This window comes from Balaenoptera acutorostrata, chromosome 16 (assembly GCF_949987535.1).
Source record: "Balaenoptera acutorostrata chromosome 16, mBalAcu1.1, whole genome shotgun sequence".
Classification (NCBI taxonomy): domain Eukaryota; kingdom Metazoa; phylum Chordata; class Mammalia; order Artiodactyla; family Balaenopteridae; genus Balaenoptera; species Balaenoptera acutorostrata.
In genome coordinates this window covers 39,250,166-39,267,833 of record NC_080079.1, presented here as the reverse complement: position 1 = coordinate 39,267,833, position 17,668 = coordinate 39,250,166, and the positions used below count along the sequence as shown (strand labels likewise).

Below are 17,668 nucleotides of genomic sequence, written 5' to 3'. Positions count from 1 at the left end.
GAATTCTGGATGATTTCCAAAAGAAAAGTCAAGGATTCCAACCTTCTGCATTACTGGGAGACATTCACTTCACAATAATACATTATTTAATTTAAACTTAACAACTAAATAACTGAAAGCCTTCATTTTGGATAAAGAAATTTTGGCCTTGGGATGTTAAATAATTCAATTCATACAATAAAACACTTATTGATCATGTATATAGAAAGCCTACTATATACTGGGTATACAATAATGGCTAAGACACAATTATTTTACTCAAGGAATGCTTAGTACAGTTATTATCTTATTAAAAATGAAGCTAGAACAACCAACCACCCCACCAACAAAAAAATGAAGCTAGAAAGAAGCCACTTGGTTAAAATCTTTCATGTAACAAATCAAATTGTGCTTTCTTCCATCAGCATGGATTCCTAAAGATGGGTTAACAATACTCTCCTTCTTATAGGAAATGAAAAATTGTCTTCCCTAGCCTTTATTCCAACACAGTAAATTTGAAAATGCAGTTGTTATATGTGGTATCATTATGCGGGAGTAATACTCACAGATGAGAAGAAACCAACAGGCAAAATAAAGATTTACTAACTTAAACTAGTGATATTCGAATAAAATGTTTTCATTTATTTGAAGTTTGAGGGAGTAGCGATAAAACTGCCACCTACTGGATGTTCACTGAACTACATGAGCTAGGACTGCTATCAGTACCTCCCAGTCATCAAGAGAACAGTTTTTAAATCTATTTAAAAAATCAAGACACAGAATCTCTGTTAACGATATACTTTACTATAATTAAATTATGAACCGCAATACAGTACTCTGGACCTATAGCCACTTCTAAAACAGTCATCCTTCTTTTAAAATGACTTCAAAATCCTGAAATGAAACTGAAACTTCTCCTTGTAAGTTGTAACTGTATACACTTTATTATACACTCACTTATCATTCATACGACATAGATATGCCTGCAATGTAAGGCCGTTACGGTAACAATACCATTACAGCAGAATATATAATAAAAGTTGCACATGCATACAACAGTAGGGACTGTATTTCAATTCTGTATAAACATCAGGATCAACAAATACACAAATATACACATAAACATAGATAGTGCCATGTACAAGAAATATGGCAAAACACTGTAATTCAGAGCTATCTGTTAGGCAAATATGATACCAAATACTTTCATTTTAAAGAGTTCTCCATTTCAGGGTAGAAAAATTAAAAATTGTACCACCTAGTCAATGAGCAGTTTACTGACAGGTTAAGGACCAAGAATAGAGTATTCATACCATAGCATTTCTCTAATTCACCGCAGTGTTTTACAAAGTTTTTCTCAACCCCAGAAGTCCCAGTTTCCCAGACATCAAGGCCCTATGAACACAGCCTATGACAATGAAAGCCTGCCAACCTTCACATAAAGGACAGGTTATTATTAACACCACCATCCTCTATGAAGGCGTGCCTAGGCTTGAAGAACCTCCTTCACTTTTGCACTAGGTGGTAGCAGTGCCTGTGCGACAATCAGACCCGCTTCATTCTGGCCGCCTTTGCCTAGGACCCCGGTTCTGAGGTCGCCCGGAACGACCTCAAGCCCCCGCAGCGACCCGGCTGCCTACAGAGATTCCCTGGAAATGGCCTAACTCTTGGGGGCAGCGCTAACGGAGACCTAAGGGCCTACGCCGGGCCGAAAGCCAAGGCGGAGCCCGGGACGCCCTTGGAGGTTAATCCGCTGGAGACGAAGGGCTGCGAGAAGCTGAGGGGCGGCAATGAGGTGGGGCATGGAAGGGCGGCGGGGTGACCTTTCCCACTCAGCTCCCCGGACCCGAGCCAGTCCCTAAAGGACCTCAGCGGGACCCTTCGCCCGTCCCACGACGCCCCGCGGAAACCCGCTACTCACCCCCCGGGCAGAACTGCGGCCGCAAGAAGCCCTAGGAGCCTCATACAGGAAGGAAACGCCGCCTGGGAAAGAACTCTTCCGGGGGGAGTCGCGGCCCGCCCCCTCGCACGGAGCATGCGCCACCGCGGCTGAGGCCTGGAGGAGCGCGTTTCCGGGTTTTGGAACTGGTGTGGCGGTGTTCGGCGTTAGTGAGGTCACGCTCCAGATTCCTAACCTGCTATCTGCTGGGCGGAACCTCTGAGTTTAGCTGAGTCTCGGAGATGGAATTGGGGCAGGCGCTTGTCACATAAAGTCCGTGCCCTGCTCTCGGGCTCCTGTCGCAACACTGACAAATCCGGGAGGCTTCGTGAGAGTGCAAAGTGTGTTCTGTGTTCCCCGCAAAGAAGTTCTTCCTTCACTTCTGCTTGATCCTTACCTACGCCCTTCGCCCGCCCCTCCAACCCCGGCTGCAAACCCGCACGCTGCTGTTCTGTCCTTTAGCCAAAGCTCTGACGCGCATGGCCAACCCCCCACGCCTCACCATCTGTCTTTCAGTTTTTAGGGTGAGCTCACCCTCCTCTCCCTTGTCTGCTCCGACGAACACCTGGGGGTGGCGCCTGAAAATCTTTCTGCTGAACGATTCTGCAGCCTACCCGGGCAGGCCTGGTAGTAGGGACAAAAGAGGACATCTGGTAACAGGTTTTGCACTTCGGTGACTTCCCTTTTTCTTTTACCCCTTTCTTTCCCTTTGCAGAATGAGAGATGAGGCACCAGAGGTCCCCAGGGAGCAAATCTGAAAGCCAGCGCCTCCTGAGCACAGGCTGCCAGGGGCGAGACTACATTAGACATTGTCCCCAGATATAAGAAGCATCACTTCCTTCAGACAGAGGTGGTGAGACTATGAAGTAATGGGACAGTTCCTCTTACTACGCTTCTCGGGAAGGCAGTTTGTGCCTCTCTGATTTAGGCGTCATCCTTGATGGCTAAAATTCTGCAGCCTGATTGTTGAATGTAGTGAATGCTACCCTTGTTACAAGCTTGTGATACTGTAGTGATGATAATAGCTACAGTTTACTGAATGTCTACTACGTGTCAGGCAATATGCTTCTTCGTGCTTCACATCCGTAACCTGAATTCCTCAAAAAACCCAATCCTCTAAAATAGCCATTATTTTCTCTTTATTTATTATTTATAGATGAGCAAATTTTAAAGCTTAGAGCAATAAACTTTTTTAAGTTAATGCACCTAAGAAGTGGCAAAATTTCATTGGGACCTAGATCTGATTCAAATCCTACACTTTACATTCTCTCTTTGAAATAGTAATTTGATACCAGTTAAATTTTAAAATCTAGGTGAAAGAGGTAAGACCATGAAATGACAAAATCTTAAGGCTTTAAAGCATAAGGATGGGGTGACAGGAATGCACAAATGTTTAAAAACTGTGATTGGGTTTATTGACAAGTATCAGAATGGAATATAATACGGTAAGTGGTTCTTGTTTTGCATCCATGCCTTTTTGTCTATTTTTGTGTGTCCACAACCATAAAATAATTCTAAAAAAATTGATATGAAGCTAGGTTTGGGAGTGCTAGTCTGATTATTCATCTCAGAATGATTATGAGACCAGGATAATATTTACAAGTAAACACAAGCCATGTGTTCTGCAGCCTTAGAAGAGACTCTCCACTGGGTCCCAGTGATTATCCTCAATCTGAGTCATTGCTTGGGATGCTCGTGGGACTATGTATGCCTTGACAGAGCTAAAAGGTAGAGGTTATTGAAGGAAAGAACTTTAGGTTTTGTGGCTCGTGAGGATAATCATACCCACTGGTAAGGAAAATAAGCTGAGAAATTCAAGATGGTAATGGATTTCCATCATCCACTGAGTGAAGCTGGGTCAACTAAGAGCCTCACCTGCTTAACTCTAAGGGCCAGGATAACCAACCTACCCAGTTTGTCTGACATTAAAGGGATTTCTAGGACATAGGACTTCAAATGCCAATACAGGGAACATCTCAGGCAAGCCATGAGGAGTTGGTCACCCTACTAGGGACATCCTAAATGAACTCTAGAATCAGGTGGAGCTCTCAGTATGGTTGCATCTAGACTCAATTCATCTGCTTAATATCTGCGGTATGATTGCACAGGAAAGGAAATGGTGGATAAAGTAATCAAGGCTGACCATAAAGAGTCTACATGCCCCCAAATAAATATTGCTGCTCATTCCTTTTCCAGTGGTTTGGCTATAAACTGAGTACCTACATCTATACTTTTTGGACCTAATTTTCATTTAGCAAATCCTTAGGAAGCCTCCTATGTCTGGGCCCTAAGACATCAAATGACTGTCTTCCCATATACCATGCACATTCATTTCCAGCAATCACTAAATCAGCTAGATTCTTCCAGAATAGAGCTGAGTGAACATATGCTTTTCATCCCAGGATACCTTTATATAATCCCTGGCAGCACAACACACCATATTTGGCCCACAGTAGGGGCTCAATAAATAATTCATTATGTGTAATAATAATCAGGAAATTATTACAACAGATTTTTGGTAGACCTTCTGAGCCTTCCCTCCATGATGTCAGAATCAAGATATTAAAAATAGTTATATTTACTGTAGAAAGTTTTTGTTTGTTTTTAAATTAATGCCTCTTAAGGCAGTTAATGGCAGTTCTCTCCTCAGGGAAGTGAATTTTCCTTTGTTTTTGTTAGTTGGATGGAGGTGTGATAAGTTTGCTCTGTAGCCAAGGTCAATCATTGCACTGGACCCTTGAAGGGGAAAGGATGCCTTAGATTAGGAGCTGTAGAATTTCACTGTGAGTCTATTCACTTGGACAATTTGGCAAAATGCAGGTTCCCAGGTCCCAGCATTAAAGGCTCCCATTTAACTGCTCTGGGTTTTGGCCCAGGTATTTGCATTTTGAATAAGCATCTGAGATGATTTGGATATAGGTAGTTTGGGACCACACTTTGACAAACTCTGCCCTAGTCAGTGATAATTTTAGATGTATTTTTGCAAAAATCTCTTCTGCCCCAGGACCCAAAGCCTATCTGGTTAGCTGAACCATTAAGCCAGCTGGGATACATCAAGAAATCAAGGCAAGGAAGCCTCATGACAAGATTCAGAATAAAATGTCTTTGGAAGGAAAAACAAATCTGAAATCTTTGGATAAATAAACATGGTAAACCTGACCCTTTTCATTGCGCATGAGAAATGATTCACTTGACAGTGATTTAGAAAGAGCAGAACTTCAACAAATAGATAAAATTATATAGCAGTAATTTCGCCAGTATAAGAGTCACTTGGTAACCTTGGTTCTTTTAAAAATATTTCATTGGAAAAAATAATCTTATTATTTTGATAAGTTAAATAATAGAATGGGTGGGGAAAGAAGAGTAAAGCAAGAATATGAAGCTGTATCTAAAGCCATGAAAGCACTGAGAAAGGCTAAGATTAGGTGCTTGAAGCTCCAGCAGAAAGAGTAAGATGGAATCAAGGCAAAAATAATGGAAAATTAAAATTTCAACAGATTGGAAGGAGTGGAAAGATGAATTGATAGCTTCATTCTATAAAAAGCACAAGAGCTGAAAAGACTCAACAGCAAAGTTCAAAGAACATATTGTTGTAAATCTACTTTTCATGTTTTTATGTTTTTAAACTTTGTACATAATTTAAAATTAGTGTATATAGAAATTAGTGTATATGTAATTTTCTCATATTATCAGGGTAGCACTAATCCACAAACAGTCTTACATTGCTTCATAATCCTTTTTCTCAAGCACTACTGCCAGTTGTACATTTTTTACAGTTTATGCTACCAAGAAACATTTTCTAGAACTTAGATATTTCTTTTAAATCTGCAATATTTTGTTGTTTAGCTTTAATATAGTACTGAAAATAGACTGTTCAGGTGATACTATCTGTGGAAAGTCAGGATGGATCAGACCAGGGAATTGCTTGGGAAGATGTCTAACCTTACTGTAACCTTACATTAGCAAGAGCTTTAAGGCATAAATGAAAGAGTAAGCTCCCTAGGATTTGTTTGGGCCCTTCCTAAATGCCCTTCCATATGATTTTTTTTTTTTTAGTGGGAGAGGAGTTGGGAGAGATTGGGTAAGAATAACAAAGATATGAATTCATCAGTCAAAATAGAAGAAACAGTAGTTGAAACATTAATTCTCAATTCCTGTAACAGCAGATTGATAGATGAAGCATAAAACAAGACCAGATGCTGTGGTTTCCAGGATGCACTTGGCTTCCCATCCTTTATAACCTGGAGCATTTTTTGCCGTAAGTAGGTCATTTGCTTGCTCTCATTTACCTGATTCTAGGAAAATGCCCTTGAAAGTATTTGGAAAATAATACTTTTTGTTAAGCTTGTGCTTAACATTTTAAAAGTTAAGATTGCATAAAACCTCCCCCACCCCCTTTTCTCTATTAGCCAGAATAACTTGTAACCTTGTAGCATAAGTGAAGCTAAAATGGACAAGAAGAATCCAAGATGTTTTATTTTCTAAGGACTAAAATTTGTGTCCATAGCACTGGCATAGTACTCATCTCACAGAATTATAATTGGGGTTTAAGTTTCTGTATTCTCCTATCAGATGTGCAGTTCTTGAAAAAAGAGGATGCCTAGGACATAGGAGGGGCTTAACAAATGTTTTAATTAACTGATTCCCCCCACCAATCTGACATATTGAATGAAGCTTTTCAGGCACCATTCTAATAGATTTACGGTGACCAGGGAGGGAAAAAGAGGAAAGAAAGGCAAATGGTCCAAAGATAAGGACATGTGCAATCAAAGCATTTTACTGACCATAATTATATTATTGTCCTGTCATCACAGGTCTGTGTCTGATGTGTCCACCAGAGACCAGTCCCATCAGGTATCCATAGGGTTTAAGAACATGGACATTGCAGCCCAAGAGACTTGGCTTTAGATGTAAGATCTGTTATTTACTAGCTCTGTGACTTTGGGCAAGTTATTAAGCTCTCTAAGCCTCAAGTTCCTCACCCTTAATACAGGGACAAAAGCGGTACTCACACCATGGAGTTGCACTGAGAATTAAATGAGACAGTGCATGGCAACTGCTGAACTCTATGCCTGGCACTTAGCAAGTGCTCAATAAACATGCCGTTGTAATACCTCAGATGTTATTTTCATTATACTATGAAGTGATATTCTCTCATTTCCAGAAGCCCTGTATGGACAAAGATTCCTTCATATCTCCTTAGTGTTTGCATGAGGACTTCACCTCTCAAGTTGTCAACTGTGGCATCTTGTCTGGGAATGTTTATCTTCTCTGACTTATGAAGAGGCCATGCCTCTGTCTCTTTGACCTCTTAGTTCTCTCATTCTCAGTTTTAATACACCCCTCTGAGTGAGTCTTACTGATTAGTATTCTATAAACCATTAATGATAGTTATATAAAACCTGTAAGATTCCATCCTTGTGACCCCCCCAGACAAATAAGTTTAAAATATTGGTCAATCCATGAAAATGACATCTGGATATTTCTCAGTTCACTGAAGACCATCATTAATATTGGCCGTCGTTCTCACCTGTCTAATAACAACCATTTATTGAGCTTACAGTTCTTGTTCTCGTGGAGTTCTGAAGACTCAAATGTCTTGTGAAAATGCAAGTCTTTATAGCACTACTGATTTTTTTTTAAGCTAGAGGTTTAACCTATCTTTCATCTCTATTCATTATTTGTTTTGGGAAAACTTCCTTACTTAGATTGCTGAGTGACTTTTGCACAGAAGAAAGAAATTAGTTCAACGGATGAAAGTGAAATGCTGAACCAGATTTGAGATTTTAGAGGTCAATCCTTTGCATGTCTTATCATTTCTTTGCAAACTATAACCTTTTTGTTACCCTTGAGGACTATCATAACATCAGAGCTGCTATTCTTCATACAATATTTAATTCATTTGAACATAACATGTTTTTAAAAAAATATTTACTATGTGTAACTCATGGAAATGCTCCTAAAATTGAGGGAGTTCTACTGAGCAAAAGAAATGGAATATCCTGTTTAGAGACTGAGTGCATGGCTTCCAAAGGCAAAGGCAAGGGCAAAACTTGCTAATTTTAGATGTTTAGGGATGAAATATCTACTAGACCTTGTTTCATCTTAGAGAGGCCCAACAGTAGCGTACTAGCAAGCTAATGTTAAATTTGCCCTCCCCACCTGTTTATTGCCAGTGTTTCTGGAAACAGAAAAACAAAACAAAGGAGTAAGGAAAAAAAAAAGCAAAGTCTGTATGTAACTTGAGTTAGAGAAGTGCAGGAAACAAATCAAGTATACTAAGTTAGCAGTGCTCCAAGTCCCACTCAACTTCAGAATAGTATACCTGGTAGAGTTTCACAAACCTTTCTCCTTTCTAGCCTGCTGCTTATTAAGTTTAAATGCCAGAACCATTCTGAGAGCTTTGAATGCCCATATAAGGCCTGGAGCCAGAGACATGCCCCACACCCATTTCTTTATATTTTCTGAATTCCCAAGTAAACGAGAGATCAGAAAAAGGGACAGTAAAGGAAAGGAGACAAAGAGGTCGACTCCCCAACAGTGTTTTCTTCCCCTTTGGTGTTTTGCAAAAAGCTGAAGAGATGCTAATGATTCTTTAACCAACTGAAAGCAGCGTTAGAATTCTGTCTAGATATTCTTGAACCTCTGGGCAGCGTTCCACCTTCCACACTCCAATCCATCCATCATTCAATACTACTTATGCTAGATAAACTGGCTTGCCATAGTTTATTATCATGTTGTCCTCACAGACTAGTATTCAAGGAGCCTCCCCTGACCACTTCCTTGGGACTCTTGGAAGCAAACAGAGAAACAGTTTAAATGAATGGTAAAAACCCATGAAATACAGTGATTGTTTTTTTTGGGGGGGGGAGAGTAAATAATCATATGTCTTCAGTTGAGAGAATCATAAGGATTTCTAGCACATGAATACACATTCACAGCCCCAAAACAGAAGACAACTAAAAAATCTCTGCAGAGGGACATTTCCTCCTCATTCCATAGGAAGGTGGGGATCTATGACACTCCATTTTAATGATCATCCCCAAATTCCGTTTCTGTGCCCAACACAGTAAAGCATTTCCAAGTACAGAGTGTCAGACAGGTGAACAACAACAAACAGCCTCTGTCAAAATAGTTTGAAGCATGCAAGATATAGATTATTGAGTACAGTACTTGAAAAATTCTAAATTATGACAGTCCTCAATGACAGCTCTGTGACCTGTCTCATGTTAGGTACCTTTCTGGGTTTCTGCCCCTGAAATTGAAATAGTGCTACCAACTTCATAATTCCGTGATTCTGTGATTCGTTCATTCTGACCTGTATGTGGGAGAACTTGTTTAAATTTTCTCCCCTTTAGAATCCAACAAATGAATGCTAAATTTGAACTCTAGGTTTCAGAGTATACTTTAACATATTAAGAAATTATAACGATTTCTAACAAGACTTGTGTACTCCCTTGTCAACTACCATTTTGCCTGTCATAGTTTTGTCACGATGTGGTTTTCTATTTGTATGCTTAAATTTTACAATCTGTGATCTCTATGTATGTATGTATGGTTGAGTTTAGTTCCTTGAAACCAAAGCATTAAATATCAGTAAGGGCTATATCAAGAACCTTAAAAAAAAGAAGTGTGGTTAATATAAATTCCATCTTCCACAGAAGATCATGACTTTCAGAATATGAACTCGTGAACAACCGAGGGAAAAGATTCTTTTCTGCTTTATAACTAACTTTATTGTTTTATTCTCTTGAGAATTCCCTATCGAACTTGCCAATGAGGGTTTTATCTAATGTGGCACTTTTCTGGAATGTAACCATCACTGCCCCCAGTTAGTGAGAGATTACTATAACAAATAGTGAAAACACTCACATAGATTCTCATGAATCATGTTTTAATTGAGAGCTAGCCAAAGAGGAAGGGTGGAGAGGTAAGGACATAGATTTATCTCTGCTTGTGTGTTCATTTGTACTTTTATTAAGAGAAAAAACATTTTCCTCTTTTTTAAATAAAATCTCATCCTCTAGGAAGTAAATTCAGGAGTAAGACGCTCCACACCTGTTTTGCATAGTCCAATTGATTGCTAATTTCATTGTCTTGACATACTCGGAGGTATGTTAATTTGGAACACATCTCTCTCATAGAAGTAACAAACCAACATTAACACAGGTAAGATGCATCTTTTACCTTGATAAAGACACCTGCTCCAGTGTTATAGAAACAGATAGGGAAGGTCTAGATATATATATCTAGAAAGATATAATTTCAAGGAATCATGCTCTCTCAGGATTGAAAGGAATATTAAAGTCAGTGAATGTTCAACTGAAGGCGGTGTGGAACTGTAGAAAGAATGTGTGCTATGGGATTAGAGGACCTGGATCAAATCACAGCTTTGCAACTTAGTAGCTGTGTGTTTGGGGTAGTTTATTTAACCTCTCTGAGCCTCGGTTTTCTCACCTATAAAATGGGGATAGTGACTACATTATGGAGTTGGTGAAAGGACTGAAAATAATGTATGTAAAGGACCTGGGACAGACAGAATAAGCATTTAGTAAATGATTGTGGTGGTTGTGATCATAAATGTCCCACCAACTGCTCATTAAGCTTATTTGAACATTCCCAGTGACATGGAATTCACCAGCTGTTCAGGTATCCCATCTCATGTTTGGAGAACTCTTCAGTGTTAGTTCTTCCTTTTACTGAGCCTAGAACTTTTTCTATGGTTCTGATTCTTGCCGTTGGGGCTGCACAGATTAAGTGTGTAAATCAATTAAGCATGTAATCTAGAACGGTATATATGCTTTAAGAGTGGTGTGACCAGTGTGGATACTAGAGATTTATCAACACAGTTTAGGATCAAACTAGCTTCCTTTTCCTGAAACCCACCCTTTTAATACCTATTGAATTTGCTATTAATTAAAGCCTGTTTGTCTTTTGTACTAGAGCTGGAGTCAAAGCTTGAGTCCTGCGTGCTATACCTGTCACAGTTTTGAGGGAGAGACTTAAGTGCAGAACCTTACAATTAAATCTTTATCATATTAATTAATAAACTGGTAAAATTCCATTTGAGTCATACAAATATAATTTGAGTATTAAATCATATATAATGTGGCATACCTGTAAGGTCATATAGTTATAAATGGACAAGAACATAGTGCACTTTATTTAACAAACACCGATACGGTATTTAATATGTGCCAAGCACTGTTCTAAGTGCTTTTCATATATTAACTCATTTAATTCTCAGTCATAATAACCCTATGTGGTAAGTATTATTATCTTCAGATAAGGAAACTGAGGCACAGAGAGATTAAGTAATTTATCCAGGTCAAATAGCTAGTAAGTAGCAGAGTTAGAATTTGAACCAGCATGTTTAGTTCGAGAGCCTGTGTTCATACTCATGCCCTGTTCCCAAATTTGTTAAAATTTAGAAAAATTGTTACATGGATTGTTAGGGCCCCTTAAAAGCAAGAAAAACATGACAAATTAACACTGCTGGATTTACGACCTACTTTATAAAAGCATTATTAGAGAATATCTTTTGAGTGCTATGGATTTGATTTATGAGAATATAAAATGTTGACTAGAAGCAATATCTAGCTCCATTCTAAGCAGGACTAGGCTTCTAATGGTTCATTTTATATTTCAGCTATATAATTGAGAAGGAATTGATGAATGCCTCTGAATTTTTATCTTCTCATATGTACTTTTTCTGATAAAAATTGTTTTCAAATGTTAAGACAGCAGTACATCATATTACAGTTTTATTTTTAAATTAACATACAGTAAAGTTGATTGTGTGTGCGTACCTGCATGTGTGTGCAGTTCTATGAATTTAATACGATAGATTCATATAACCACAGTCAAGATATATAACAGTTCCATTATCCTAAGAAACTCCCTTGTATTACCCCTTTGTAGTTACCTCCTCAACCCTTGGCAACCATGGATCTAATCTCCATCACTGTAGTTTTATCTTTATGAGAATGTCATATATAAATTAAATCCTACAGTATATAACTTTTTGAGACTGGCTTCTTTTACTTAACATGCCTTTGAGATTCATCTGAGATTTGCATATGTCAGTAGTTCATTCATTTTCATTGCTGAGTAGTATTCCATTGTAGAGATGTACCACAGTTTGTCCATTCATTTGTTGAAGGACGTTTAAGTTGTTTCCAGTTTTTGGTAATTGTGAATAGAGCTGCTATAAACATTTGTGTGTAGGTTTTTGTGTGAACAGAAGTTTTCATTTCCTTAAAGTAAATACCCAGGAGTAGGATTGCTAGGTCATAAGATTAGAGTATTTTTAACTTTTTGGGAGACTGCCAAACAGTTTTCCCCAATGGCTATACCATTTTGCATTTCCATGAGAATGTATGAGCATTCAATTTGTTTTGTATCCTCACCAGAACTTGTTATTATCAGTATTTTTTATTTTAGGTATTCTAATAGGTATCTCATTATTGTCTTAATTGACATTTCCCTAATGATTGACAATAATAGTATCTTTTTTAACAACTTATTTGCCATCTATTTATCCACTTTGGTGAAACGTCTGTTTGAGTCCTTTGCTCATTTTTAAATTGGGTTGTTTGTTTTCTTACTGTTGAGTTTTGAGAATTCTTCATATATTCTAGATATAAGGCCTTTGTCAGTATGTGATTTGCAAATATTTTCTTCTGGTCTGTAACTTATCTTTTTATTCTTTTACCAGTGTCTTTTATAAAGTTTTAAATGTTAAGTCCAGCTTATCATTTTTTCTTTTATGGATCATGTTTTTGGTATCATGTGTAAGAACTCTTTGCTTAACCCCAGGTTATGAAGATTTTCTCTAAAGGTTTCTTCTAAAAGTTTTATAGTTTTATATTTTACATTTAGATCTATGATACATTTTGAGTTAATTTTCGTACGAAGTGTGAGATTAAGGTTGAGGTTCATTTTTAAGTATATGAATGTCCAATTGGTCCAATATCATTTGTTGAAAAGATAATCCTTTGGACCTTTGTCAAAAATCAGTTGACTATATCTGCATGGATATGAGCATGGATCTGTTTCTGGGCTGTCTATTCCACTGATCTAAGTGACTGTCCCTTCACCAGTACCACACTGTCTTGGTTAATCTAGCTTTATAGTACAACTTAAAAATCTGGTAATATGATTTCTCCAACTTTATTCTTTTTCTTCAAACTTATTTTGGTTTCTCTAGTGCCTTTGAATTTCTATATGAATTTTAGAATCAGCTTGCCTATATCTCGAAAAATTCTGCTGGGATAGTTCATGAAATTGAGTTAAATCTGTACATCAAATTGGGGAGTTGAGTCTTCCTGTCCCTAAACATGCTATGTCTTTCCATTTATTTAGGTCTTTGATTTCTTTCATTTATGTTTTCTAGTTTTCAGCATACAGATACTGTTCTGTCAATGTTTTGTTAAATGTATTCCTAGGTATTTCAATATTTTTGGAGCTATTGTAAATGGTATTATTTTTAAAATATCAGTTTAAATTGTTCACTGCTGGTATACAGGTATATAATTATTATTGTGTTTTTAACTTATGTCCTGTGACTGTACTTAACTCAGTGCTAGGAGTTTTTTGGGTTTTGTTGTTTTTTGGTCACTTCTTCTGGTTTCAATCATGTCATCTGCAAATAAGAGCATTTTAATTTCTTCCCTTTCAATCTGTATGCCTTTATCTCTTATTCTTGCCTTTTTATACTGGTTAAGAATTCTAGCATAATGTCAAATAACAGCAGTGAGAGAGGACATCCTTGCCTTGTTCCTGATCTTGAGGAAAAGCATTCAGTATTTTACCACTAAGTGTGACATTAGATGTTGGCTTTTTGTACATGAGGTGAAGAAGTTCCCTTCTATCTCAGTAAGCTGAGAATTTTAAAAATCTTGAATGGATGTTGAATTTTTTCCAATGCTATTTCTGTATCAGTTGATATGATTATGTATATAGTTTTTCTTCTTTAATCTGCTAATATAGTGGATTACACTGACTGATTTTTCAAATATTGAAGCAGCCTTGCCTTTTCAGGATAAGTGCCACTTGTTTGTAGTATATAATTAAAAAAAAATACTTCTGGACTCAGTGTGCTCAGTGTGTTTGACTTTCATATCAATGTTTATGAGAGATATTAATGCTGGTTTTATAAAAATGAGTTGGGAAGTGTTCCCTCCTCTTCTGTTTTCTGGAAGAGTTGTGTAGTATCATTTCATCTTTAAATGTTTAATAGAATTCTACATTTAGGCCAGGAAAATTTTTTTGAAAGCCTTTTAACTATGAATTCAATTTCTCTGTAGTTATAGGATTCTTCAGGTTATCTGTTTTCTCTTTGATAAGTTTTCGTAGTTTGTTGTCAAGGAATTAGTCTATTTCACCTTGATTGTCATATTTATGCATGTATTCCCTTATCCTTGTAATGTCTACAGGGTCTGTGGTGATATCCTTTATCATTCCTGATATTGATAGTTTGTGTCTTCTGTTTATGAATTTCATTGAGTTTTATGGATTTCATTGATCTCAAAGAACCAGTTTTTTATTTTATGGATTTTTCTCTATTTTGTTTTCAATTTTATTCATTTCTGCCCTTAGCTTTATTTCCTTCCTTCTACTTTATTTGGTTTTTTTTAAAAAAAACTTTTGAAAAGATCAGTGATTTGAGACCTTTTTTCTTTTTTTATATAAGCAATTAATGCTGTAAATTTCCCTCTTTGTTTTAGCTGACTCCCACAATTTTTGCTATGTTGTACTTTCATTTCTATTTAATTAAAAATATTTTTACATTTCCCTTTTGACTTCCTCTTTGACCCACAGATTATTTAGAAGTGTGTTATTTACAAATGTTTGGAGATTTTCTTTATTTTCTATTACTTAAATCTAATATAATCCTATTATGATTAGAAGCATACTGTGTATGATTTCAATTCTTCCACATTTTTTTAGGCTGGTATTATGATCCAGATATTGTCTGTCTTGGTGATTGTTCCATGTTCATTTAAAATAATATGTATTTTGCCTAGTGTTGAGTGAACTAATCAATAAATATCTGTTGGGTTCACTTGGGTTGGTGGTATTTTTCATTTCTTCTATATCCTTGCTGATTTTCTGTTTACAGGTTCTATCCATTGCTGAGAGAGGAGTGTTGAAGTTTCCAAACAAAATTGTGGATTTGTCTGTTTCTCCTTTCAGTTCTATCAGTTTTTAATTCATGTGTTTTTTTTTTAAATAATTTTTCTTGGAGTATAGTTGATTTACAATGTTGTGTTAGTTTCTGCTGTACAGCATAGTGAATCTGTTATACATATACATATATCCACTCTTTTTTTAGATTCTTTTCCCATTATAGGCCATTACAGAGTATTGAATAGAGTTCCCTGTGCTATATAATTCATGCATTTTGTGATGTCCTTATTAATCTCTGGTAATTTTCTCTGCTCTGAAATCTACTTTGTCTGATATTAATATAGCTTCTCCCACTTGGTTTTGATTAGTGTTCACATGTCATATATTCTTTCACCCCTTTATTTTTAACATACCTATATCAATATATTTTAATTTCTTTTTTGTAGACAATACATAGCTGGGTCATGTTCTTTGTATCCATTCTACCAATCTGTATGTTTAACTGGTATATTTAGACCATTTCCATTTAATGTAATTATTGATATATTTGGATATAGATCAGCCATTTTATTTGTTTTCTCTTGGTTTCCTTTTTTTTCTTTCATTTCTCTGTTTTCCCTTTCCAGCCTTATTTTGAGGTAGTTGGACATTTTTTAGTACAGTTGACCCTTAAACAACGTGAAGGTTAGGGGTGCTGCCCCTTCATGCAGTTGAAAATCTTCATGTAACTTATAGCCGACCCTCTGTATACACAGTTCCTCCATGTCCAGTTCCTCCGTATCTGCAGTTCCACATCTGCAGATTATGTAATATTGTAGTATTTACTATTGTAAAAAATCTGTGTATAAGTGGACCCATGCAGTTCAAACTCCTGTTGTTCAAGGGTCAGCTGTATTCAATTTTATCTATTGTGTTTTTGACTATATGTCTTTGTAAAAGAAATGTTAATGATTGTTCTTGGGATTAAAATATAAATATTTAATTATCCACAGTTTGCTTAGAATCAATATATTTTACCACTTCAAGTGGATGTAGAAATCTTTGCATCGTTTATATCCCTTTACACTCCCTTCTTTATGTTGTAGTTGTGTATTGCATTTACAAACATTGAAAACATACACTGGAAATCAAGAATAGTCTGTTATATTTACCTAGAGATTTACTATTTCTATTCCTGATGTTCCAGGTTTCCTTCTGGTTTACTTTCCCTTCTGTCTAAAGATATTCCTTTAGTAATTCTTTAGAGCAGGTCTGCTGGCAATGAATTCTCTTTGTTTTCCTTCTCTGAGAATGTGTTTATTTGAACTTCATTCATGAAGGAATTTTTGCTGGATTTAGAATTCTGGGTTGAGGAGGTTGTTGTTTTTATTCCCTAGCACCTCAAGTTGTTCCACTTAATTCTACCCTCCATGGTTTCTGATAAGAAATTTGCAATCATTTGAATTGTTGTTCCCCTGTAAGTAATTCGTCATTTTTTTGTAGCTACTTTCAAGATTTTTTTTTTGCCTTCAATTTTCAGCAGTTTGATTTTGATGTACTTGGGCATGGATTTCTTTGGGTTTATCCTGTCTAGGGTTCACTGAGCTTTCTTGAACCTGTAAGTTTATGTTTTTCACCAAATTTGGGAACTTTTTGGTCATTTTTTTCAAATATTTTTTACTGCATTGTATTTTTTCTCCTCTTCTTCTGGACCTCCAATGACAAATATTAGATCTTTTGGTTTCATCCCACTAGTCTCTGAGGTGCTGTTCATTTTTTTCCCACCCCCTATTTTTTCTCATTGTTCAGATTGAATAATTTCTGCTGAGTTATCTTCAAATTCACTGACTGTTTCCCCTGTCATCTCCATTCTATGATTGAGTCCATCCAATGATTTCTTTATTTTAGTTATTGTATTTTTCAGTTCTACAATTTCAGTTTAGTTCTTCATATCTTCTATTTCTTTGCATTCCTTTCTCTTGCTTCCTGTTATGCTTTTATAATAACTGCTTTAAAGCTTTTGTTAGCTAATTTCAGCATCTATGTCATCTCAGTGTTGGCCCCTGAATTGTCTTTTCCCATGTGAGTTTAGATTTTCCTTGTTATTTTGTATGCTGAATAATTTTAATTATATCCCAGACATTTAAAATATTATAAGACTCTGCATGTGCCACACTGTTCATTGCAGAATTATTTACAATAGCCAGGACATGGAAGCAACTTAAGTGTCCATCGACAGATGAATGGATAAAGAAGATGTAGCACATATATACAACGGAATATTACTCAGCCATAAAAAGAAACGAAATTGAGTTATTTGTAGTGAGGAGGATGGACCTAGAGTCTGTCATACAGAGTGAAGTAAGTCAGAAAGAGAAAAACAAATACCATATGCTAACACATATGTATGGAATCTAAAAAAAAAAAAAGGTTCTGAAGAACCTAGGGGCAGGACAGGAATAAAGATGCAGACGTAGAGAATGGACTTGAGGACACAGGAAGGGGGAAGGGTAAGCAGGGACGAAGTGAGAGAGTGGCATGGACATATATACACTACCAAATGTAAAATAAATAGCTAGTGGGAAGCAGCTGCATAGCACAGGGAGATCAGCTTGGTGCTTTGTGACCACCTAGAGGGGT

General features: G+C 36.7%; 1 protein-coding gene and 1 long non-coding RNA gene across 9 annotated transcripts in view; one reads left to right on the top strand and one right to left on the bottom strand.

The window, feature by feature from the left end:
- The window catches only part of ATAD1 (ATPase family AAA domain containing 1), a 52,619-nt gene extending 50,603 nt beyond the window's left edge, over positions 1-2,016 (bottom strand). The window contains exon 1 of one of the 2 annotated variants that reach the window (XM_007179155.3): positions 1,901-2,016. In XM_007179155.3, coding sequence (XP_007179217.3) covers positions 1,901-2,016 — 116 coding nt within the window. The remainder of the gene's footprint in view (positions 1-1,900) is intronic. The other variant, XM_057531415.1, reaches the window with a different exon arrangement.
- LOC102999452 (uncharacterized) lies at positions 1,993-15,947 on the top strand. 7 transcript variants are annotated; one of them, XR_009005721.1, is made up of 7 exons: positions 2,103-2,259; positions 2,634-2,768; positions 6,082-6,176; positions 6,733-6,828; positions 7,627-7,710; positions 9,946-10,087; positions 15,042-15,947. It is a non-coding gene; the product is annotated as an uncharacterized LOC102999452 (long non-coding RNA). The 7 variants fall into 7 exon arrangements; XR_009005722.1 differs by lacking the exon at positions 7,627-7,710; XR_003623128.2 differs by having other exon boundaries at positions 7,627-10,087.
- Positions 15,948-17,668: the final 1,721 nt, after the last annotated feature.